The sequence below is a fragment of the Polyergus mexicanus genome, unplaced genomic scaffold, assembly GCF_030449975.1.
Source record: "Polyergus mexicanus isolate NDT 795.1 unplaced genomic scaffold, iyPolMexi1.0 SCAF_4, whole genome shotgun sequence".
NCBI lineage: Eukaryota > Metazoa > Arthropoda > Insecta > Hymenoptera > Formicidae > Polyergus > Polyergus mexicanus.
In genome coordinates this window covers 9,719,484-9,743,388 of record NW_027223324.1, presented here as the reverse complement: position 1 = coordinate 9,743,388, position 23,905 = coordinate 9,719,484, and the positions used below count along the sequence as shown (strand labels likewise).

At 36.2% G+C, this 23,905-nt stretch overlaps 2 protein-coding genes across 10 annotated transcripts in view; one reads left to right on the top strand and one right to left on the bottom strand.

The window, feature by feature from the left end:
- LOC138932694 (mitochondrial ornithine transporter 1) overlaps positions 1-23,893 on the bottom strand; it is a 37,020-nt gene extending 13,127 nt beyond the window's left edge. The window contains exon 1 of the mRNA XM_070294783.1: positions 23,837-23,893. Coding sequence (XP_070150884.1) covers positions 23,837-23,888 — 52 coding nt within the window. The 5' untranslated portion in view covers positions 23,889-23,893. The remainder of the gene's footprint in view (positions 1-23,836) is intronic.
- Positions 8,566-23,905, top strand: part of Ca-alpha1d (Ca[2+]-channel protein alpha[[1]] subunit D) — a 63,003-nt gene continuing 47,663 nt past the window's right edge. For 5 of the 9 annotated variants that reach the window (XM_070294768.1, XM_070294767.1, XM_070294766.1 and 2 more), the window contains exon 1: positions 8,566-9,094. The gene's annotated coding sequence lies outside the window, so the exon portion shown is untranslated. The remainder of the gene's footprint in view (positions 9,095-23,905) is intronic. The other 4 variants (XM_070294772.1, XM_070294771.1, XM_070294773.1 and 1 more) reach the window with 1 other exon arrangement.

The following is a 23,905-nucleotide window of genomic DNA, read 5'->3' as shown; positions in this document are numbered from 1 at the left end:
AGGGAAGAGAAAGAAACGACGAGAGATAAGAAAGGGAGAATGATGTCGGATATAATAAGAAGACAATTATATTCGAAGCACGCACGAGGAGAGACGCTCGTTTTTTCTTTAATCTGTCGTAAGATATTTTTTTCCCTCTTTGTTATCGGCAGAATTTTTGTCTCACTGCCATTAGGAGGACAATGTTACACATTTCGATTAATCGTTTGTGAAAGTGTGTAAAGAGAGAATCGTTGTAATCGCACCCACCCATCCCCGCGCGAGATGCTGTAAATGATCATTGTTATAGATAAATTTCGTCAAATTCGACGTCGCGCGACGAGGACACTCTTTTTTTTGCATGTCTGTCCTCTCGCTGGAACCGCCAAAAGTATAGAAGAAGGAGAAAAAGAAGAAGAAAGAAGAGTTTTGTCTGTAGAAGAGAGACTCGCGCGCGACGTATATTGTAATTATAAATTACTTTCTTTGTTGAGCGGAAAATACATAAAAATGTACATTGTCATTATTATTTTCTACGAATTAAGGAATCATAATAAATGAATCGCATAAACGTAATCCATACCGACACAGCTCCTTTGGCTTAAAATTATATTCGGATAATGATGCAAAATAGAAAGCCTTGGCTTTATGTATTGGCTTTCTGGCCGATTAAATTTCACTGTAACTAGATCGAAGAACGGAATTGCGATAAAATCGTTTAAAAGATTGAAATTAATTTTCAGAAATTTACTTTTGCTCGGTTGAATATTCAATTCATAACATCGCATCGGGGCAATAAAAAGAAAGAAGAAAAATTAAGATTTTTAATTAAGTGTCGAGTATACGGTAGTAGAAGATACTTTATATATCTTTTTTTTTTCCCTTAAGTATAAAAAGATTTTTAAATTTCAGCGCGAAAAATTGAGAAATAATAAAAATAGAAAAAAAAAAATGAAAAAAATTTCAACGAGGCCAATTTTTAATATCTAAGAAAAATTGCAACTTTGCGAATTGATAGAGCTATTGGCAACTATCAGCCTTTCATATGTTCCCTCGATTTTTGCGAGTCGCATTTCTTGAGTAATTCCACTCTGCTCATCCGCGATCGGTTCAAGTCGACGGCATATATATAAATATATAGTCGAACGCAGTAGATTATATAAATAAAACAGTCCGTGGTAAAACTTGAGCTTTATCTTTTCTTCGACAGAATAGTTTTAAGAATAGAATAAGATTCGACGGGTATAAACGTTAATTGTGTAGAGGAGATTCATTCTTTCGTGCGTGCAAAAAAGCAGTTTCTGTGAGAAATAAAAATAGTTCTTTGAGATAAACACATTTGTGCAATTAATTTCGACGACGGTTTGTCGTTTTACCATTAACTTTTGCTATGAAAATAAGTAAAACTTGCATCTTCACTGCACACTGCAAGATTCATACTCGCACAGATTCCGTTTTTTATATTAAGCGCTTTGACAATAAGGATTTTTTTTTTTTTTTTTTTTTATAATAATCTTTTTATAATCCCTGGAATTTAATGATGAAGTATTTTTCAGCGAATTCTAGATTTATCGAAGATATATTTAAATAAAAATTCTGAAGATTTCATATTTCTTGTGTTAAAACAAAATTATTTTTATATGCTTTCATCATTTATACCGTAAAAATAAATTTAAGACTTATAAAAGAACATTTATTTTGAGATTGTTATATATTATATTGTTTCTCGTTTTGTTTTCTGCGCTTTATATTTTCATTTAACAATAAATTTTAATTAACACTCGATTAATTTTTTTACAGGTGCTCTTCCAGCGATAGCTCTGCGCAAAATTAGACTCGATCAATCGAGTCATCGATAAGTTTGACGCCACTTACACGATGTTTGCCTCGCCTGTTTATCGTCACGTTTTATTAGTGGACACGAGACTAGAAAAGTAATAAATAATGTTTACCCAGGGGAATACTAACAATGTACCGTCATCAACTAAAATACACGCTCACACATAGAGTTTTCCGGAAAGCCGATACATCATATAGTTGGACCAACTTTCGCTCCATTATTGTACGGTGCGAGCATTATGGCGAAGAGCCGATAGAACGCGTTCGCTGGAATTGACTGCTCATCAGATAGAAAATATATCCCATGTATGCATTCCGCGCGTGCATTCTGCGTCGCGTAAAGCGGCCGGAATTTTAATGCCGCAACTTACGACTTCTCTTCGCGGCCAATCAAACGGGAACGCGATACATACATCGCCCATGTAAATAGCGATCGCGTGTGTAACGTGTCGGCTTTCCGAGAAATGTCATACCCTGAACGCTGATGCATAAAACGTCTTTGACATGTGTATAACGCTGTATAATTATCTAACTTCCCGTTTCGTTCCTGCGTAGAAGGCAAATTCTATCGAGAGGAAAACTGCACCGACTCGTATCTATTTAAGTTCCTCGAGTTGGAGCTTATCTTATTGCCCGTCTGATTTTTTCTACTCTAAGTTTTTTTTTTTTTTTTTTTCTTAAAGATTACACTGCTTTTAAGAAACAATATCGCGATGCAGATTCTTATCACAAACAGAAAACGCGAATGTTTCAATCTTTTCAGGAGTAATTGGTTCGAATTCTTGGACAACGCGTTTAATATTTTCCCTCTCCTTACATTTATATTATGCTCGGAAAAAGATAAAAGTTTTTTTTTCCAATAATTTTCTTTCATACGTGTTTTTTTATTGCCTTTTACAGGATTGAAATGAAAATTACGAGACCGCGAAAAAGGAGGCTCGCGCGCGCGACGCGAGTTATAACGGCGTAAAACTTTGTCGTTGGATAATGTTAAATCGCCGGCGTGTCTATTATTGCGTGTGACGGTTGCATGTGAATGCCCCCCACCCTCCCTCCCCCCGTTGCATCGCACGCGTATCTGCCTACATGGGTGTGACCTATATGGTTTCCATTATATGCGGCGCATTTGTATACGCGGATAGACGACGCAATCTCCGAACAAAATCTGACAAAAGTGTTTCTCCGGAAGATACGACTCGTTCAGGGACGTTATCCGTCAGCTGATCGGATTTATTTATGAAGAATAGACCGGATCCGCGACAGCTGTCAGATACCGGGGCGGTTTTCCGGAACGATTTGCGAATTCTCGTTGCTGATCGTCCAATTTGTTTAAGAGAATTACGCATTGCTTTCTAATTATCGTTGAAATATTAATAAATTCATCCTCGAGAGAATACATTGTACATATTCTCGAATTGTTGCGTTGATAAATCAAATTGACAGCTGATCGAGATAAAACATCGCCGTCAAGAGGGACCTCGGTAACGTAGGCGCGTAATATCGGTATTTTTATATTCGAGTTAGAGAGAAATATAGTGAGAGAAATTGCAAATTGTGAGAGAGAAACATTCAAAGTGATATCACAGTAATTATTTTCACAATGATTTTAATTAACTATAGAAACATTTTCCTTTTTGTTGTCGCAGATGATGCTTGAGATAATTTACAATTTGCAATTACAACTAATATACTCTCATTTTTTACTCAACACTTGTTTTTAAATGTAACATTAATTAATTAGAATTAATATTAATTTTTAATTTTAATTTTTATTGAGTTCTCTTTTAACGAATATTAATGTTTAGCGAATATTGATTTTGGATATCTTATTTCGAATGATTCTTGTTTTGCGATCTGACCATCTTTTAGCCAATGCTTTTTTTACACAATATGTACTTATGTCTCGACGACTTTATACAATATCGGGAAGAGAGATATGACACACACACAAATATATGAACAACACCGACGGACCTCACGTCCGTAGACTGATATTTCTTACGGCGTAATTTCGTGATCGATCGTATATCCTATAAAAATACGCATCCCTTCATACACACAGGGTAACGTAACAGGACAATAACGGTAAGAGAATGTAACATTACGTGGTACATTCTTTGTTGTTTTATTTTAATTTTCCCGAAGCGTAATGTGTGTAGTCTTTCACAAGCAATTATCACTTAATTTAATTTTATTAGTCAATTTTATATACGAGTTCAGATATGGTAATAATGTGCTAATGACCTGGGCTTTTCAAAATTGCGATATGTTGTTTGAAAAAAAAATTTTTTAGAGAATTTCTGTATTTAATTATATTGACATTATATTATATTATAGAATTAATTATGATAAATTTATATTTCGTGTAATATGGTCCGATTAATATCTCTTTATCTTTTGTCGATGAATATTTACATGAATATTTACTCACACTTATATATTCTAAATTTGGAAATTTTTTATTTCGCACAAATATTCTTTTAGGTATCCGTTAAATGACAGTTAGTATACAAAGACACTTTGCATATCTTAGCGACTGCTCTGCTGTCTTTTTAATAATGACTTTTACTACTGCGCATCTGAACTATTATATATTGCATTATATATCGCAGTCTTTCTCGAATATTATTAACAAGCATGAATTTATTTTTCAATATAGTTTGATATCTAAATAGTTAATGTAATAATTAAAAACAAGATTAAAAAATTTAAATTGTTAATAATTTTTTTTTTACTCTACATCGAATTGTTTGATTGTTTCATTTTATTACATTTTGCAGATTAATTATTAATCTACTGACACATATGCACACTCCGTTTTTCAATAAACTTTTCACTTAACTCCTCGATAAATGTACTTCTTTAAATTATAAAAAGATTAGACACAAAGCATTGGCGTGTGAGAATAAAGCGGTACACTTTATCTGATCTTCGATCCCTTACTTGGCAAATAAATTTTGCTCTCGCGTAAGCGAGGGAATTTGCACTCTTAAAATGGGTCAGAGCCGAACAAGCTAAGACGCGGAAAAAAAAAAATGCAAAGTGCTATCTTTAAAACTTATTTTTTTTCTGTAACGAAATTCCATTGCCACGCTTAATATAAGTCATTGTAGAAAATAATGATCTATCTGTATCTTCAGCATCTTGACAAATGAGAACATATCTTATATTATGTCACATAATAATTTATTCTTATATTTTTTTTTCTTTATATATATATATATATATATATAATATGTTTAAGATAGTAAAATTCTCACTATGTTTTCAAAATACATCACTTAGCTTCTTTCACGAAACACTCAAGTTATGGAGAATGCTTATCTTTTAATGATAGAATTATTGAATGAGATACATTATACTATGTTATCACAGCGTGATTATTGCGGTAGAGAAATTTTTGGTGATGCAGGAATTAGTAACATTGCAAAAAAACAGATTTGATCTGAAAAAAATCACATTGCATCTGATTGCGTCCCTTATCCGATATATGTATACATATATGTAATAAAATGCCCCTCTGTATATATTATTGTATAATATTATAAAAATAATTCTGTGTGTGTGCGCGCGCGAACTATAGTTAACAGCGAATGCTCAATTTTTATCAATGAATGCACATAAAGTCATATTGTTTTTAGTATTTGAAAATAATTTCTATTTAGTGTTCAAATTACGTAACGAGAATATCTTTATTCTATATGCGTGTATATTGCGATGTCCAATACGCGTTAATGTATTTTCTAAAAAGATTCTAGATTAATATACTGTCTAAAACATCTTAACACTATTTTTATTTCCAAATCATTTTATTTTATTATTTGATGAAGCATCGATGATAATACGCAAAATGGAAAAGAGTTATGTATAACGCTGTATATATGCATATATAAAAGAATCGATAATATAGTCTATAAAATATATTTTGTCATTTAAAAAAATTTAATGAACTGTATTAATAATACAAAACATGTATGTCCTTTGAATGTACCATCCATTCCCACACATCTTATGCTACATGCCTCTTTTGCTAATTATATCGTGATATATCCTTTTTTATCCTTTTTCATTCTTGGAATTTCTAAAACTGCATTTCTTGAAATCAGGAGAATATAATCAGGAAACAGATGGCACAAGGAAAAATTCTTCCTGCAGGGCTAGATCTTTGGTCTCCTGCCGATATTTATACAAATTTATATTCTGAGAAAAATTTAACTTTGTTTTCTTTTCTCATTTACAGTATATAGTAAAAATTAGTTCTTATAACTCATTTTTTAATTTTCCTACGATCTTCAAATGATCACTGTACAACTTATAAGCACCTAAAGAGAAAAAAAAAATTCATGTATATATATTGTAACGTAAAAAATAACTCTAGTATCTCATATATTACGTGTCACATAATTATATATGCAATGTATGAAAATTGGCATATATTATATCTCTTATCTTTGTTAAAATTTATGTATCATTATCTTCCCCGATGTGTATTTATATAAATTTATATTAAACTTATATATATCAATTCTCTCTTTTAGAGATTTTCGATAATCACATTTTGTAAAGGGTAAAAGGCGTCAAAAGGTGTTGCGCGACAAAGAGCGAAACTCGTTCTCTGCTAAATCATCTGTACTCTACGACCTCCGGAAAGTAAACTCGGTGCGCGTGATCGCTAAAGTAGGTCGGTTGAAATGGGTCAAAAATAAATTTTTCCGCTGACTATCGCGTCGTTTCGCCGAGCAAGTGTTTTCCTTATATGCGTGATCCATCGACTCGTGTACGTATCTCGTCGATTTTTCTCTTATCTCACATTCGCGAGATAATTGTAAGCGAAATTCTTGTGCGCGACCTTTTCGGTGTAATGCCTTAAATTTCTTTTCAATATAAAAATAAAAATTGCTTATTTTCCCTCTCGCTGTTATGATAGATATTAAATTCATTCAAATAAATTGCGCGTAAATGCAACAATTACACTATACTTTGTCGATATAATAATGTTAATAAGTAGTAATTAATGGAAGAATGAGCATTTTCAAGGAAGAATTTAATTATACATATAATTAAGTAATCTAAATTGAGTTACGTAACGTCATAGTTATGCAATCTATTTCCTCGACTTCATATTGTGTTGTGTGCATATTTATTTTATTTTTTTTAGTTCACAGTTTGGACACTTATATTTTTTCACTAATTCCAATATTTTTAATTTTATAAATATATTGAAAAGATAACAAAAATCTGAACTAAATGGGAAAATAAGAAATCTTAGATGCGGTGTCGATTTACCACGCTGTGTCTGATTACAACTGTCATACGCTACTGATATTCCTGCAAAACTCCTTACTACTTATTGTCTGACTCTATTTAGTAATAACTACTAATGACATAAAAAAAGATTAAGCACACAAATGTAAAAAAGTAAGGGAATAATTTATATGAAATTTTTATTTTCCGGAGAATAATTATTTTCTTATAAGTTTAATTTTGAAAAGAGGTAAACACACACACACACACACACACACATACAGTGGTTTTCATTCAGGCCACTTTAAATCCGCGACTATTCTGTTCGAGGATTGGTGATGCTCTCACCATCGCCACCCTTGTCGGCCCCTCGTTGTAGCGCTTATACGCGCTCGCGTCGTTCTCGCTCGAGACGGGTGTGGGGTGGGGCGTCGCGATGCCAGGCGTCGCTGGCGTCGAGCCGGCGGCATATTATCCGAGTGCGGAGAGCGTGTACCCTGTCGTCGTTGCCGTCCGGCCTGTGCGTCGTGCGTTTGCGGCAAAAGAAAGTAAGAACGAGAAAGAAAGCGTATTCTCCACCTGGTCGCATCGCTGCCCGAAAGTCGTTCACCAGAGATCGGACACTCTCGCCGGCGCGCGCCATCGAAGGGAAACGTGTGCACGCGGGGCGAGACCCCAACGCGCGGTGGAATGCGCGTATATATAGGAAAAGGGAGCACTGGCCGTGCGGTTGTTCGAGCGAGACAGAGAGCGGTGCAGTGACATCGGAGTTGTCCGCCGTGAAACCGCGAAGGGAGGGCGTCATAAGCTAGACTCGCGAGGAAAGGAGATCCAAAAGAGGAACAAAATCTTCCCCGCGTTGTCGTGTTGCTACGAGGGCGACAGGGCTAAAGAGAGAAGCGCAAAGGGCTAAAGAAAGAAAAGGAAACCGAGATTGATCCGAGACTCGATGATATAGACGTCGTCTAGCAATTCTACGTTTCTCTCCTCTCGACATCCTCGTGTCGCTCGAGACCGCACGAGGGCGAGGAGTTTCGTCGCCGAGAATTCCCTTGAACGGAGGAAATCGGGTATGTCGGGAAGGATGTTACGTTTCTCGTGAACGCTGTATATGTAGAGGAAACGCGTAACACGCACGCACGCACGCGTCGGACCCGTCTCTCCGCGAAAGTATCGCGCTCGCGCTCTCATTGCTGTCGACGCGCGTGTGTGTGTGTGTGTACGTGCGTATATATAAATATAATAGACGCACCTAGGTATCTATTTATAAGTTTACACGAAGCGAGAGAGGCCGCGCTGCGAGAGACTGAGATAGAGGAGGAAGAGGACGGGGATAAAAGAGACGGAGATAGGACAAGCAAGAAGAGGAACGGAAAGAGAAATCCGAGATAGAGAGAGAAGGAGAGGGAGCTAAAAGAAGAGCGAAGAGGAGTTGGAGGTGGTGGTAGTGGTGGTGGTGGTGGTGGTGGTGGTGGTGGTAGCGGAGCGTGTGCGCCCGCGCGCGCTCGCTCGGTTTTCCCCACGTCTTCCGTCGTAGTTGTGTGCCGGTCGTGCCTGGTGGTTGGTGGTGGTGATCCCGTAGTATTGTGGGTTGCCCTCTCGTGCCGTGTGTGTGTCCAGGGAAGAAGAAGCGGGGGCGGCCGCGATATAGAGTCCCACGAGGGCGGAGGTATCGCGAGGGGATGATATACGCGTACGTGCGCATCGTGTGTCGGGGCGGCGGGAAGGTGCTCCTCGCCGAAGAAGAGGGTGCGTTGCGCCCTGCGTAAACCTCGGGAGTGAAGCCGGGCCGAGGCCGGCGCGACCGGGAGGCGGAAGAGGCAGAGGACAACGACGACGAGGAGGAGGAGGAGGAGGAGGAGGAGGAAGGAAAGGGCGACTCTCGCACACGACAGCGGTAGTGAGCGGATCTCGAGCGAGGCCGCGCGCGAGTGCGTGAACGCGCGGATATGACGAGCGGATACGCCCGGCGGCTCACGTGATACGCAACGCAATCCGCTCTTGTGCTCTGCCGTCGAGGAAGAGATATGTGGTAAGTGTGCTTTCCCTCTTCTCCAACCCCTATATTTCCCGAGTGGAGTGATCGACGATAAGACCGACGGTTCGGATTCTCTCCGGGACTTTTCGTGGCGCCAAAATTTGTCGGTTGTCGATGCGGGGTCGTTTTATCGTTAAAGATCGCTGAGTATCGTTCTTAGATCGTCCGAGGAAACATGCGACGTGAAGATCGTGCTCAGGAAATTCGCTAACGGATATATACCTGGTGCTGAAAAGGAAGATTTTTCTAGAATAGTGAGCGTGCTCGACGGGTTTGTAAGGAAATTCAAAATGAATTTAAAAATCAGTGTGTCACGTTATCGGTATGTTTCTGCGATCTTTTTCATTGGTAAAGAGGTACGTTGGTGTTCCGTCTTTTGGTGATGTTTAGAGATCGATAAGGGTCCTCATCGATCACACTCGCTTGATTCTTAAATCGTTCAGAGAGTATCTGTGAGATTATATAAGACGACTATATCCCGTCATCGCGTCTAATATTCTGCGAGGTCGTTTAACTTGGCGGGCCTTTACATAAAATAGGTCGGTGATCCTCGAATTTCAACGTCGATTCTATTTTAACAAATATCATTTCGCGTCAAATAATTATCGGACCGTAAAAAAAAAGATAGAATCATTCGTAATAAAAAATGATAGTTTAAATATAATATTTTTTTTTTGCCATTGCATCTCAAATCTATATCAGTTATCATTTTCGTACATGAAGCAAAGATGATTATATAGATATAAACTCTGAAAATAATATACAAAGGATAGATAACAATGCCAAGATCGCATGATTGGTACATGGATTACACGAGCCGATCATTAATCGGCCGACAGATTATTAGCGAAGACAGTCTAAAGTGAAAAGGGAGTTTAGGATTATAGATCCGCTTCGTAGGCAGCAGATGTTTTAAACGAAGGCGCACACAGCCGTTTAATAAACAGTGCGGCAAAAAAAAAAAAAGGCAGCCTAAAAATTCCGACCCCGTTTCGAAGTTTCGCGCGCCAGTTTTATGGTAGACAGGTTTACAGTCGATCGGTACACCGCAAAATTTATATCGAGATACGCTTTTTAACAGGATTCTCTCGAGCTGCGCGTCCGCTGGCGCCAGCGAGACGATCGCTATTCTCGTTGCGGGTTCGATTAATTCGAGTAAAAAAAGTCTTAATCGATCGTACAATTAAAATTTTTCGATGACGAAACGATATTGACATCAATTATATTCATTTCCTAGTTCGTTGTACTATTTTTCGATGCTCTCATTGTTATGGATTTTCGATTATCACATGCGTGAAACACACACACACACACACACACACACATAAATCCGTGAAAATGAAAAAGAAATATATTTTAATTGAGAGACAGTGTCGTTAGATTATTCAGACGGTTGTTGAATAAAAAAACCCATATCAAGATCGAGAAATGAGGTTTCTCTCTAATTTTCTTGAATTTTCTCTGGAAAAGAGAAAATAATATAATATTCAAAGTGATAAGAGAATAATTTATGGCGTAGAAACTTTTATTAAAAAATCAACTACACTAAATTCTATATCAGAAAAAGAATGTAAAAAAATAGAAATATATTATAGATGTCAAATATAAATATATATTATATAATTTATGCGAAGATAATTGTATGCGTTCAATTCAATATTAACACAGAATTATTATCGCGTAAACTTTTTGGAGTAACATAGTACTTTCAAAGCGCGAAAGATTCGCCATTTTGAACTTTAAACATCGATGTCGATTACGGGATAGTCAAGATATCTTCAACTTTAAATGATCCATACTGGCGCACACTAACTTTTATACAAAAGTCATCTGCATTTATAGCCGTCGTGTTAAGTCGCACCGGATAATAAAGTAAGATCAAATATAATAAAGCTGTGCGCGCCGAGACAATTTCGAAGAAACTCAACGACGTTGTTGTTACGCCGTTTAACGCGACTATTAAAAGGAATAAAATCTTTTTTCTATCATTGAAAAAAGAACGACTCGCGAGCGCATTCGTCGAGTCGAGTGACCTTGCGCATTTAATCTCCCGGCGGTGAGATACATCGGACTGAATTAATAAATTTCATTAAATCGATCGGCGTCTTCGCGCGAGGATGTGGTTTCGAAACAAATTGGCGAATTTCATTACGCTATCTCTCCATCAAATGCGATAATTCAAGCTTACAGATATGCGGAGGGTCTGACGGAATCCCGTCTTTTTTTACTCAATCTTTCAGTAGTGATCGATGACGGTAGACAGACCCGTATCTCATAAATACGGGATACGGGATACTACAAACTGTATTGCACTCCTCGCGTATCTTGAAGTAAGATAGAATGTTTTACAAATCTCATATGCAATGATGAATCGGTAATAGTGCTGTTTTTAGCTTTTTTTGATTGTCACATAATATTGGTGCATATCAAATTAATATACGCGTGGCGCTTGGCAAGATACTAAATTTCTAAATAAATATTTCTCTCCGTAAAACACACACACACACACACACACATATATATATATATATATATATATATATATATATATATATATATATAATATAAATCTACGCACAGATAATATTTAAATAAATTTTTTATAAATAATACTAAGGTAATATAAATATCATAGGAAAAATCTAATAATTAATAAAAAAAAAAAAATCTATGCATAAATATATTCCTGCGTAAAAAATATTTAAAATAAATAATATTGAAAATATTTACTGCATCAAAAAAATATTTCTGATTTTTATTTTTTAGAATTCTGCAAAAAGATCGAAAAATATTTTATCATTATTTCTTTTGATGGAAAATATCAGTATTTATATTCATAAGTTAATTAACATTCGATTCTCTTTCTATCTTTTTGAATTAACGGTGTAGAAAGAAAATGAAGCGTCCTTTTGCGCCAATTCGCGATGAGCTGGCCGATGATGGTAGCGCTTATTTTGCGCTCTAATGACAGATACGATACATTTACTCGGCTCGCGTTATGCGCTGTCGACACGTGTCGCGGAGAGAGAGGTACGCGCGCTATCAATATGCGGTTTGTTCGAACTACTACTACTACTACTACTACTATGTCCGATGCCAACGGAGCTTCTTTACATATTCGACGAGCAACGCGCGATACATTTTACATGCTGACACACACAAACTGCGTTTTGATTCATCGACTAAACTCCGTGCTGCCAGTATAGCTGCATCCGTTTTCCGATTAGCAATGCGGCGAAACGGACACGAAAGAAAACTCGGTCGCCTTCCCTCTTTCTCTCTCCATCCCTTTCTCTATTTCTCTCGTGGAAATGAGTCTCGCATAATCACTAGGTTACAAAAACAGCGACGAAGTTTAGCTACGAATTTCTTGGCACGTAGGCCCCGCAAGCTTTGGACGTCGGATAGCCAAATGTAAAAACTCAATTTAACGAATTTCAAGTGAATTTTAAAATCTCTCGAATTCTAAAATCTCTCTTTTAAATAAATTAAGAATATATTTTGGAAAAATAAGAGCGTTCGGAAGAAGAAGCTATGCGGATCTAATGATGCCGAAGAGATTACTTAAAGAGAAGGCTCTTTCGCTCAACAAAAATGGATTGCTTTTACATAAAGCTCTGTTTCTTTCAGCTACTTAATGCAGATCTTACCGAGTTATTCGTGTATACGTATTATGTATACACATCTACGGATGCACCTAACAATTATGAGTCAAAATATGTCGATAGTCTAGTAACTAGATACGCGCCTGTTTGCGATCGCTAGGTAAATTTAGCTTCGAGGTCAATCAACTGAGCTGTGAATTCGTGGATCGAGATTAGATCCACCGTGTCAACCGCAACCTTTCGCTAATTTAATCAAGGATCTTTTCGTCGTCCGATTTTTTTTTGTATTTCGTAATTTGTTGTCTCTCTTCGTGACAAAAATTATATTAATACGTAAAAACATGACGCGTGTCGCTAAATTTCGATTAAATTCGAGAAGAACAGATTCGTGTATCATAATAATCGCCGTAAGTATGGTATTACAAATCATAATCCTTTTATAGCTAATGCAATAAGATTTATTGTATTGCGAATACGATTGCACGTTACAACGAGCTTCGCTACTTCATCGACTGGTTATAATAAATTATCAACGTGTCTCGCATATAAAAACGCTGCATATGAAATCCTCGGTGTCGTATTCGCGGGACGAGACGAGATCTGTCGACCTCGGGAATCGCATACGGCGCCAGCAAAGTGCGCACGTTATGCATGTAAATCGCATCGCGTTCCCGCATGCATAACATTGTTACGGCAACGAAATCATTTCCGCGCGATTTTTATGTCTCGCTCTCCGTATCAGGCAGAGAGTATCTCCTACGTTTCGAAGACGAGATCACACGCCGCGCGTATATATTCGCGATAGAGCGAAAAATGCCGATTTAAAAACTTGCGGATATTGATCCTACTGTTTAATATTAATAACGTGGAAAATCATCGGCATATTTTAAGAGGCGTAACGCAAAAAAAAATTCATTTTTCATCGCGCGAAAAATGAAGATTTTTCCGCTTGCGCGAGAACTAACTGTGCAAATGCGTTGAGGCCGAGTTGTGAGGAGTTCCTTTTTTTGAATAATGGAAGTTTATCGTCGTGGCTGACAAAAGAAATCGGTGAAAAAAATCCCGACACACATAACGTTCTCGTAATAAAAAGGCGCGATACTTTCATACGGCGGTCCTATGTAACTTGGACACGCGACGATAGAATTTTTACGATCTTGTTCCTCGACAGATTAATTATGGCCGGCATGACGACGCAATAATACATAAAATAATTAGTAAAAAAATATCCAGTTAGATTCATTAAAAATAAAAAATTGTGCGCATAATATAAACTATCGCATAAATTTAATTATATTATAAATAAATTTATTATAAATAATAAATTAGAAATAATCTGTTTACTTGAAATGACGATGTACAAATTCAACATCCATCTCGTTATCAATTAACGGTTTATAAATTGTTATGGTTATAATTCAAGCTATAATCACATCTCATGCATCATTTAACTTTTATTTTTATGGGATTGCGAGAGAGAGAGAGAGAGAGAGAGAGAGAGAGAGAGAGAGAAAAAGAGGAGAGGAATAAAATTGATTTCGTTACGTTTCTGCTGACAATGAGTTGAAACGAGAAGTCGTTATGTTAGATTTTAATTGAATTAGATTAGATGGTAAAAAAAATGGCGCATGAGATTAATAATGGGATTTGCATCGATCCGATCCGAGATGCGCAGATTGTACTTAAAAGAATTGTTTCCTTATCGTGGCCCGTAACCCCGATATCGCGCACGTTAAGCTCGATCTCCGCGTGATTTAAGAGGGAGGAATCACAGTTATATAACTGTGAGGGATCTTTTTTATGATAGCTCGTTTTTTAATTACACGATTAAGCGCCGTTGGTATTTCTTAACTCCGTGCGTTCGGCACGAGCGATGTCTCGGAAAAATATGATATAATCTGTACGGAGATGCAACGTTTAACATAATCCCTCGAGACTGATCCGCGATATTACCGACTACTTTAAATCGTTACCGTACAAACAACGGCTAGAAGTCCAGGAAATTTCGCGCAGCAATTAAATTTATAATACAGAGATTATAAATTTCCCCGTCTTCTCTTCTTAACTGATGCGCCTTGTCAAGCCGTTCATCTTTATTTTACCATCGCATACTTGGGAACGAGATATATAGATCTGTTGCACAAAATTTATGATCAATATTTCAAATACACACACATACACGGCATTCTAAAATAACTAACTTCAATTTTGATGAAAATTTACTTTTATTGATTTTTGTCTTTTTTCCATTATCTTTTCTAATATTCTCTCTCCCTCAATTTTTACCAAGAATTTTAATACAAGATAACGCCTCTGCAAATTTTTCCAAGAATAAATTGCCTTTAAATTCTTGCGAACACATCAACAATTGCAATTTAAAGATTAAAAATTCTAGTATTTAATTTAACGAATTTATAATAAAAATTGAATTTACGCGAATTTATAAAAGATATCCCGCTATTTTTAATGCCACTTTCTATCATCGTACAAGTCTGATTTTCGATGTAGACAAAGATCGAAGTCTCGCATTTACAGACGCTGCTTGTCTTTCATCTGCGGCTGCCTGCTGCAATCGGCTAATCAAATAGGAAATAATATTTCCTTTTCTCTGCCAGCACGATCTCTTCTCTCTCTCTCTCTCTGCTGCCTCGAGATCATCGGTATTTTCACCTCGGAAATATCGATCGAATTTGGCGGAAGGAAGCTCTCACGGCATTAAAAAAAGCGGCTCTATTTCGGAGAATCGCCGGTGGGTGATGATGGAATACGAAAGAGGAATATATAGTGACTAATTTTGCGGAAAGTGTCAAAAAATGGAGAGGAACCTCAGCATTTAAATTCATGTACGATCTTAAACACTGCATTGTTTATATATATAATTTTTGTTTTCGCGTTTTATTAACAGAGCGCTTAACAAGAGAAAGAGAGATAGAAGGAGAAATGCTAAAAAATTATATATTAATTATTAATATTATCTATATTTTATTAATAATGACGATTCTCGCACAATGATAAATTAAACATAAAAAACTGAGTTTAATTCCAAACAATTTGAAAGATCGCTTTTAAATTGCGCGGAACTTGAAAAAGCCGAAAATTTTATTACGAGAGGCGTAAGGGTTCCCCCCCCCCCCCTTGAATTGAGAAAAGACATCATGGGCTACAGTCGGAGAAAATCTCATTACGTTAAATGCGTAAAGGCTGCCGTGCGTCAATTTGCGAAGAAAACGCTATTTTTCCAGCGACGAGAAACAGGCAGCTACACTGTGTCTCAAAAAGAAATATCAAGAGTTCTTACGTATTCGATGATGGGATCTCTCTCTTGACCTTTTCTCCCTTGAAGTGACCTTTTCTGCGTAACTTGTAAGTTATCTTTACAGATTGCTTCGAGTGTATATGGAAGCCACATTCTCGTGTTTGGAAACAATATGACGAAACTTCGTTTCTTAACACTGGAGGATGTACAAGGCGCGAAGTAGGTCGACGCTTTAAACTTTAAAGGGTTGACAACCGTTCTCAGGGCCGTGACTGCAAAGAATCTACCGTTCTTTGCATTCTTTCGAATCTACTCTCACTACAGTTCCTCTTTAGTATCAAAACTGATGTAAATTAATAATCGCTCGTGTAAAATATGACTCGCGAAAGAATAATTTAATCATAGTAGCAGAAAAAAAAAGGAAACTCGAAATGAAACTAACTGCGTCGGCAGTTTTAGTTAGACTCGGCTGACTCGGCGATGAATAAGTGGGAATGTGGATAATGGGAAAATCAGACAGAAGCGATGATTCGAATGGTCGATAGCGAAGAGATAGGCTCTCCAGGCAAGTCCGCGAGCTATTCCGATAATGCGCGTCGTCTGTGAACTTTCGAGAGTTCCGCTCGAGGTGGCAATGGAAAGATCGGTTGTTTTGAGGGAAAGAAAACACATTGCGCGTGATACACTTTGATCGGCTCGATAAAAACGACGGCCGCAAAGAGAAGTGGAGTTTTTCCCAACGATAGAAAGCACAGAAACCGTGTGCTCTCTAAAAAAAATTTATAAGCATTAGATAAATTTTCATACCAATACATAATTATTGTATATTAATAGAAGAAGTTGCTCAAAAATAAGCGGCGAGGTGTGTGCGCAAGAATATATTTGTGCGAAGGCGATTCGATTCCGGGCCAACATTACGAGAACGTTGGCTGCCAAAATACAGTTTACAGTGACATTCGCTACAAAGTGCAATGGCAAATATAACATCGATTTCCGTCGTTGCGAGCGAGCGAGCGAGCGAGCGCATCGAATGCACTTTGCGCACAACTTATCGGCGATCGGCCGAAATGTTACAAACTTATGGCAATCGGCCGAAATGCTAGAAACTTATGATAATCGAATCCTTCCACCGCGCGACTAAATAGATTTGTGCCTTCCGTTTGAGCGAACGCGCGAGTTTCCGCTTCATCCGCGAGACCGAAGAATCCCGCGATAGCGATTATTAAATTAAATCGTTTAAATTCACTTAAATTCAAATCACGTGCTTCATTATATCGCAGATATTCTACTCAAACTCGATGGAAATGTAAATTGGAGGAGATATATATGGTATTTTTTTTCAAAGATGAGAAACATATCAGTCTCCCCATGCTTTTATCAATTTAATTTTAAAATATGTGCATTAAAAATGAATCAAACATATATAAAATAATGTAAAACAATATAATTAAATATAAATGTATACAATTGAAACAAATAAATAATCAATTATGTAAATTTAGATCAAAATCCGTTTAATAAATATTAAACAAGCGCTATATCAATTTTTATACCACCCTTAGAAAAAAACAAAACGTTCTTGCGAAACACTCAACTCGTTGTATTTGAAAGGGTCTCAGAGCGTATAATTTACTTTGAGTAATATTGAGCTATACTCTATTACAATTGCGTGAATTATCCTCAATCTTATCTCGTTGCCTTGTGATTTATTTAGCATCATCCCCGTTCCAGATTTTCTAGGTCTCGTTCATAATCATTTTCCACGCAAACTCGATCACTCATCTACGTGTCGTCTCCCTTAGGAAGGTGAAACGCCCATTTTTTAGGATTTCGTAGGCTAGATCGTCCCAAATGATTTCAACTTCGTGACCCAAAGTTCGAGCTATTTTTAAATCATGCCTCCCACTCGGTTTTGTACGTGCACATAGGCGGTCCCCCTTTGCCATCGGCATCCTGTTATTTCACCCATTCATGACAAACACTGTGTCGCTTTTTATAGATATTCTTCTCAGAAGCAGCTTTAGATTTTTTTTTTTTTTATTCAGTCTTTCAGATCTTATTTGTTTATCAAGACGGATCATTTATATTAATTAATATTACTAGGAAATTATTTTCAACTATTTTGTATGTAGCTCTTTGTAAGTTTATTTATATATAAAAAACTGTATGTGTGTGATATGTTGTGTGTGTGTGTGTGTGTAATATTGTTAATAATTATAAATGAATAAATATAAGTAAATTATTATTTAATATTAATATAATTAAGAGGACGTCATATTTCTTTTTATGTATTATTTCATTTAAAATCACACGATTGATCACACAGCTGTGTGCTAAGCAATTTAAAATAATACATAACACATCATCTGAACGATACTAAACCTCTTTAAAACTGCATATGCGATTATGTTATAAATAAGGGAAAACATCTCCATCTACAGTAAATGATTGATTGCTAAAGAATTAAGAAAACGATCTAGCAATTTCTCACAAACGGTAAAATAAATTTCCACTTTTCACGTTGCACAAAAGAGCACGTCATCATCATATTTAGTTATTTATATATGCGAGATATATTAGCGTGACATATTATCGCCTGGGATAAACGTCATCGACAAACGGAGATCTTTGAATGAGTTTTCCGATAAAGAACGACGAGAGAAATATATACACGCATTTATGATGTTTATATATATGTATGTATGCATGTACACACACACACACACACACTATTCGTCATAATAGGAATAGTATATGTGTAACGATCTTTATGCTACGAAGAGAAACGGTGTAAAGTTATTTATAATCCATTATTACTACACACCCTTTGCTTTGTTTATCTAAATAAAATGCAAATGTCACATTGTACTCCACATTGTGCTTCGATTGAGGAGAAAATAAAATTGAAGCGAAATTAACGGCTGCTTTTTATTATACTTTTCTATCACATAATTTTCTGCACATGGCGCTATTATTATTATTATTATTATTATTACGATGTTTTCCTTGATTTATATTTATTATTGGCATTTACTCGAAAGTCAAGAAGATTTTATAATATAATTGTAAAGTAATTTCTATATTCTCTTAATGCATATAATTATCTGAGAGAGAGAGAGAGAGAGAGAGAGAGAGAGAGAGAGAGAGTGTGTTAATATAATTCTTGTGGAGAAAGAATATCAATATTTGCCTTTATATATTTTTTCTAGATAATTAATTTACAGCGTTCACAAATAAAATATTATAAAGCCATTAGGAACGTAAATTAAAATCACTCTAAAATGGAAACTGAAAACAGTTAAATATAAGATATAAATATCAAATGGCTAGAATAAATTGCATGCGCATTTATTCAAAATGCTGTTGATCGTAATCGCGACATCAAAATGGTAAGGTGCGACAATTATACGTAAGGGAGAGAAAGCGAATTAAAAAATGCGTTATACTTGGAGCAAATAAAGAAGGGGATGAGAGTGGTTCGACGATCCTGACGAATGCCCGAACATGAGAATTCTCGGGATAAAAATATCCTCTGGAGAATGCTGCTTCGACAAAACTTGCAAACACGATGCAGCGATGGGAGCAATTATATACCTATGCGCTATATCAAGCGATTCTCGGCCGCGATTGACAGCGTCTCGTTTAAAGCGATTTCATCCGCAACGTATTATTCGCGGATGCAAAACGATCGATGCGGTCGCTGCCGCCTTCATGGAATTTTTTCGTCACAAGACAGAAGAATTTCACATCATGTAAACCGCGTTTCTCTCTCTTATGATAAGTAGCTCCTTTTATCATCGATTTATTTGTCATTATTAAATTGATCCGTATATATGTACGCGAATTATGGAGAGACCTAAAAAATTCTTAAATTTAAATATACTAATTAAAAATTTATTTCTAAGAACTTCAATGTGTGTGTTTGTGTGTGTGTGTGGGGGGGGGGGGGGGTAATCTAGTCCGTAGCTCTTTTTTGCAACAAACCCCATATTTAACTAAGAATATTTTATTACTCACAATTGGCAGATCAAATTCCTTTTAATAAAACTACAAATTCTAACAAAATATATAATTTTGATTCCGACAAAACTTGTCCACAACATGTCACATACCTACAGCTATAACACGATAAAATATTTTTGAATAGCTCACTTATGCAACTTTAATCGCAAATTTCTCAAAATTGCGACATAATGGATGCAATTTGAAATCCGAAATCGTTCAACGTCAATAAAACTACAGTAAATAATAATAAAATCTTTTTCTCGTATTTGAAAAAAAAGATTATTATTTGTTGACTGCGCAATTATCTTCAAACAAATGTTGCTAGCATTTATGAAATAAATAAACTATATGTAAAGTGTGTATCTTAATCATATTTCCAATATATATAAATAAAATAACATTCAATAATAATAACTTGATTATAATTTAGATATTTAAATATTTTAAAATTTTATTTAAAATTCTATTATCGATAAATAGTAACGATAAAAAATCTGTGCAACATATATAAACTATTAAAATATTAAGTTTTTTGTTTCTCTATCATAACTATAATCTCAAAAATTAACAGATAATCTTTAAATTAGAATTAACCAAAATTGTCGGTCACACGTGCCGTAAATTTGATGGAATCAGTGCGATCGCAATTTTCGAAGAATCGCGGTGGATTTGTATCCTCGACCGTGTCATCAAATCGCGTGAAACATGCAAATCAAGTTTCTCCCTCCCGGTGCGCTTGAGGGAGAAGGGAGAAAGGGGAAAAAAAGGGGTGAAATGGCGAGAATTCACCGCGCTTCGACATCTGGAACGGTTTCGGTAACTCGAAATTGTTCGCGATTTTCGGTGAATCATTTATTCGCACGGCTGACGATTCACGTTGTATAATTCAGCAAATTCCAAAGTTTGCAGAAGCGATTCGAAACGAAACGCTATACGTTACACATACGCGTACATAAGTCGCGGACGATAGGATTAGCGGACAATGTCGAGCTGCGGCCGTGATCTTTCAGATAAACGAAGCTGGTATCAAGGGAATAACGGGACGAAATCTCGGGATCAATCTTGGTTAAATGCCACGAACCCGAATGAGAAGGATGATGCTGTTTCTGAATATTTGCCTCGCATCGCACTCTGAACGTGAATTACGTATTAGATTTGATTACTACATATACTACATATAAATGATATTAAATTATTATGTGAGAGAAAAACTTATTTTCATCTTTCTAATTTATATTAATATAAGCATATAAATAATTATAAATAAGTAATTTCGTTGCGAAAAACGGAATAAAAAAAAAATTAGAAAAGAAATTCAAGACCTTATCCATCTCATAAGTAGTCTTGATTCTTTTGAATATATGTCTCATCGCTATCTATAAATTTACGCAATCTAGGCCCATTGCACTCTATTTCGTCATTCTGAATCACAGGATCTTCTCGATGCGCATCATCATTTTCGCAGAAACGCGAATAATAATTTATAAATAACACATCCCTCTCTATTCAGTCACCCTCGGAAAATATCTTAAATAATTTAAATTATACATTGGCATGTTTCTTCTCTTGTAAAATCGAGGAACTATGTTACAAAATGCGCTTGATGTTTGTTCTCGAGAACATTGCCTCGTAGACAAAGTGACTCGAACGATACGAGGTAAAGCGTGAAATATTTTGCGCGCAAAATGTATACGATTCGTTACCGAGTATATTCGCGGTCCATGTTGCGATCGTATCGTGCAAAGAGGCCACGGCAGAGGCGATTAAAACACAAGTTTACAAGTGTCGCGACACCAGGCACGGAAACGCGAGAGAAACTCGCCCGCGTAGGTAGAGCTTTCTAGTATTTAGGCTCACTAAATATAGCACAACTCGGCTATAAATCCCAGGGCTCCCTAGTCTCTCTCGCAGCCGTTTCCTTCGGACGACCGACGGTCGTTTCGTACACCATTGTATCGACAGATAAAATATGGTGGATCTCTATACAAGTGCGAAAGTGACTTTCGTGATTTTTTTTAGAGAAACGAAGATCACGTGGAATGAGAAAAGAATGAATTTAATAATAAAATGATAATAAAGTTATGTATATATTTGATGCAACTAAATGTATTTTGGTTGTATAAAACCTTGTCAATTTTTAAATATTTATTAATTATTTATAATTATAGGAGATTATTTTCAGTATCTGTCATTTATCCATTAAAAGCATGATCTTTAAAATTTGAAAAACTTAAAGCGGACACTTAAAATGGTCATTAAACCCTCAAAAATTCAGTTATCTGTTGTAGAATTATCCTATAGCTAGAGAATCGATTTCAAATAAAATGCCGTTTGCGGATTTGCAACGTAGATTTACGGAAAGAATCGTTCGATTCATCACGCCGAAAATCAGGTCTTAAAATCAGGTTTCGTAAACTCCGTTTGCACGACGAGAAAATCAATCGAAAACTCGACATGCTCGTTAATCGCAAAGAATTTGTCCGCGTAACAACAATCTCCATGAACAATTTATCGTACGCGATAGTAGAATTACGGGGTCGGAAAAGCATCGAACGTAATATACTGTAACACGAATGTTTCAACAGATTTCTATCGCGAGTAATTGTCATGTTACACGTACGATCTGCGAGTAATTTACACGCGGCTTTGGTCGCTTCCGGGACTTGGAAGGGGCGGAATAAATGTGCCATTAGAGTGCTCGATAATCTTTCACTGTTCCAGTAATTTCGCTCAATTTATGATGATTCACATCTTATAACGACTCACATCTTCTTTCGCATTTTCGTGAAATGAATATAAAGTTTATTTTTATAATGCTAAGAAAACGATTATTAATTAAACGGTCATTAATATGAAATATCTATAGTTGAAAAACTAAAAGAGAAGAATATAATTTAAAATATTTCCTATATCGTTTGAAAAATAAAAACTGGAAGTATTTTGAATTTATTCTAGAAAGCTAAAAGAGAGAGAGAGAGAGAGAGAGAATAATTAATTTTATTATTCTATATCAATAACGTAACAAATTTTCGATCGCTTCGAATGTTTTTCACAAAATTGAGAGAAATAAACGAGCTGATTCTCGAGGGGGAAAAAATCTGCCATTGATAGGTAGCGCCGGGATCGTAGAAAAGCTGCCTCCAAATAATCATCATTGTGTTGAGTTCTTTTCATTCGGTAGCCTTGTTATTTTTTTATTACACCCATGATGCAATCGAAAGGCTACGCGCTATGCATTATCCCTCCTGAATTGAGGAGGAGGACAAGGCTGCACAACCCCCGCTGCATTATATACATTGCTTCTACTCGGTGGATTTGCACCGTCAAAGGTATAATTGCGTCGTTTGAGACTGGAATATTCTCGAATTGCCTGGAATATCTCGTTTTTCGCATAAAAGGCATAGGCGTGGGATCGCCAGCTTTACGTGCGCTATTCTCTTCTCTATATCAATACGTATGTATAATCTACTCTTTCTTCCAGCAGCGTCATATGCGTTTTGTCTAAATAATCGTGTTCGATGTCGAATAAACGTTGGAGATATTAAATTTGTTTGTTATTTGCCATACAAAAAATGTGCTCGTTTAGTTAAACAAGTTACAATAGACGAAAAATGATCGTAATATTTATATATTAGCAGGTTTAAAGTAATAAAGTGTATCATGAAACAATTCACTCTTCTGGGGTGTGATTTACAATTTAAATATTAAAATTGCGTTCACATTACTTTCAAATATATCAACTGAAAATTGGATGTAACATTTTCGAAAATATGATATCTATCTACGCGTATCGAGAACATTTTCGCGAGAGCGCGCGTGAATGTATCGCGGCGTTAGCTCATGAATAATTACAATTTATAGAGCGCTCACCGCGATGCGCACATTTGCCGTTAGGGCCGAAAGGGTTCTCCTTCTCTCTCATGAACCTCGACCTTTCAA